This window comes from Ailuropoda melanoleuca, chromosome 8, assembly GCF_002007445.2.
Source record: "Ailuropoda melanoleuca isolate Jingjing chromosome 8, ASM200744v2, whole genome shotgun sequence".
In the NCBI taxonomy this organism is placed as follows: Eukaryota; Metazoa; Chordata; class Mammalia; order Carnivora; family Ursidae; genus Ailuropoda; species Ailuropoda melanoleuca.
The window spans coordinates 125,440,501-125,442,926 of NC_048225.1; the positions used below are offsets into that span (position 1 = coordinate 125,440,501).

General features: G+C 43.4%; 1 protein-coding gene across 1 annotated transcript; it reads right to left on the reverse strand.

The window, feature by feature from the left end:
- Positions 1-327: 327 nt before the first annotated feature.
- Positions 328-2,015, reverse strand: LOC100477091 (olfactory receptor 10J1-like). The gene is given in 2 exon segments (XM_011234815.2): positions 328-1,389; positions 1,392-2,015. Coding segments are annotated over 2 exon segments (960 nt in total). The 5' UTR covers positions 1,567-2,015; the 3' UTR covers positions 328-604.
- Between the last annotated feature and the right edge of the window lie 411 nt (positions 2,016-2,426).

Genomic DNA, 2,426 nt, shown 5'->3' on the forward strand with positions numbered 1-2,426 from the left:
TACTTAACTCCCCTTCTCCTCCACCCCAGTTTTTTCCTTTGGCGCCCCACATGTAACAGGAAACTTGCAGGGGGCTGCTAGAAAATCTTCTCTCTGGAAGAGTTTTAGCTCATCCCAAACCCATTTCCTAACCAATATCTCTATTTCTGCTTTGCTTATCTTATTAAAACACAAGGCGATTAGTTTTTGGCACAGTATCATTTCTAGTAACCACTTGTTCAAACATCCAACTTGTGTTGAAAGAAGATTCAGTCATGTATGCCTTTAATGTGGTTTGTACTTGAGCAAAGTGGACTGGTCACTTTAAATTTAAGCTTGAGATGAACAGTAGCTCACACTCTGACCCTGTAATTATTTCCTGGAATAGGGCCAGGTGTCTGTTTCCAAGTCTGCAGGGTGACTTATGTTTTTATTACATTAAAGAGCTTGAGGAAGTGAGAATCAATTATCAGAAGCTGGCCCCCAGATTCACTTCACTTCTGCTCTGGCCCTGGTGGTGACGTAGGGGATTTCACCAATCACTTGAAACCCTGGCTCTATAACTTTACCTATAGGCTTCCATCTGGAAAACATGCATGCCTCTTTATGGGGTTAAGATTTCATCTCAGGGAAGGGATTTCCTACCCACCAGTTTCCTCAGAGCATCCTGGACTTCTTTGTTTCTCAGACTGTACACCACAGGGTTCAGTAAAGGTGTGATGACTGTGTAGGTCACTGAGATTAACAGATCCTCATCCCTGGTGTCTTCAGACTTGGGCTTGAGGTAGGCAATGGAGGCGCAGCCATAGTGGACAATGACCACCGTGAGGTGGGAGGCGCAGGTGGCAAAGGCCTTCTTCCGGCCCTCAGCCGAGGCGATCTTGAGGATGGTGGAGATGATGAGGATGTAGGAGATGAAGAGGAAGGTGGAAGGGGCTGTGAGGGCCAACAGGGTGATAATTAAGGTCAGGATATCGTTAAAGATCAGAGCAGTACAGGTCAGATCCAACACAGGTCGAACATCACAGAAGAAATGCTCAATCAGTGAGTTGCAAAACAGCAGTCTAAAAATTGCCACAGCCTGAATCAGNGGCAGTCTAAAAATGGCCACAGCCTGAATCAGAGAGAGCACGAACCCTGAGGCACAGACCGAGGATGCCAGGATGGCACAGACCCTCCAGTTCATGATGATTGAGTAACGAAGTGGGTTGCAGATGGCCATGTAGCGATCGAACCCCATTACCGCTAGCAGGAAGCAGTTGGTGATGGCAAAGCCAAGGAAGAAAAAGAGCTGAGTCCCACAGCCCACCAGGGAGATGGATTGGCTCAGACCTACGAGGCCAGAAAGCATGCGTGGGATAATGACCAGGGAGTAGAAAGTCTCTGATGTGGAAAGAACACTTAGAAGTTCATGGGGGTGTGGAGGTGGTGGTCAATACGGATAATAGTCACAATGATGACGTTGTCAGCCAGAGTTAGGACGTACACGATCAGAAACACAGTGAAGAGTGTGAGCTGTTGCTCATGGAAGTTGGAAAAACCTTGGAAAACAAAGTGTCTCACCTCTGTGTAGTTGACTGTCTTCATTGAGGATCTCAAATCAGAAAGGAAAAGAGAAGGTCAACACCATCCCTTCACACCAGAGACCACCCTGTTCCCTGGTGAACACACCGTCAAGAGCAAAGATTCAGTATCACAAAGACCTGGTTCAAAACCTCAATCAGCCACCTTTTCCAGAGACATGGTAGATTCGGTCCTAGAACTGATGTAAAGATACTGAAAATTCGAGCAACGTTATTTGAAAGTTTGAGGTAAAGCATTCTTTTCAAGGACACCCGACCCTACGAATGGCTCATGAAATTGGTCTCAAAAATTTCTTAAAACCAGATTTTCCTAAAATGTTGCCCACATTCTCAGGCCACAATGTGATTAAGTTAGAAACTACCACCAAAAACTTGGGCAATGTTTGAAAATCTAACCTGTGATTCAAAGAGGAGCTTATAATGGAAATTAGAAGCTCTTTAGAACTGAGCAGTAATAGAACCCTCATGTTGCACGACGTGTACCATGCATTCAGATCACTATTGGAAGGAAGTTTATCACTGGAAATGCTTGTTTCCTAAAACTGAAAATTAGAATCCATTCTAAGAAGTTATAAAAGCAACATAAAGTAGAANCCTCATGTTGCACGACGTGTACCATGCATTCAGATCACTATTGGAAGGAAGTTTATCACCGGAAATGCTTGTTTCCTAAAACTGAAAATTAGAATCCATTCTAAGAAGTTATAAAAGCAACATAAAGTAGAAGGGAAAAAAATGATGAAACAGATGTGAATGATAAAATATAGAAGATCCATAAGGGTAAAGTTTACAAACTTAGGTAAACTCATGAAAATCTGACCAAGAAAAACAAGTGAAGCCATAAACTCGATTACAAATTAATGA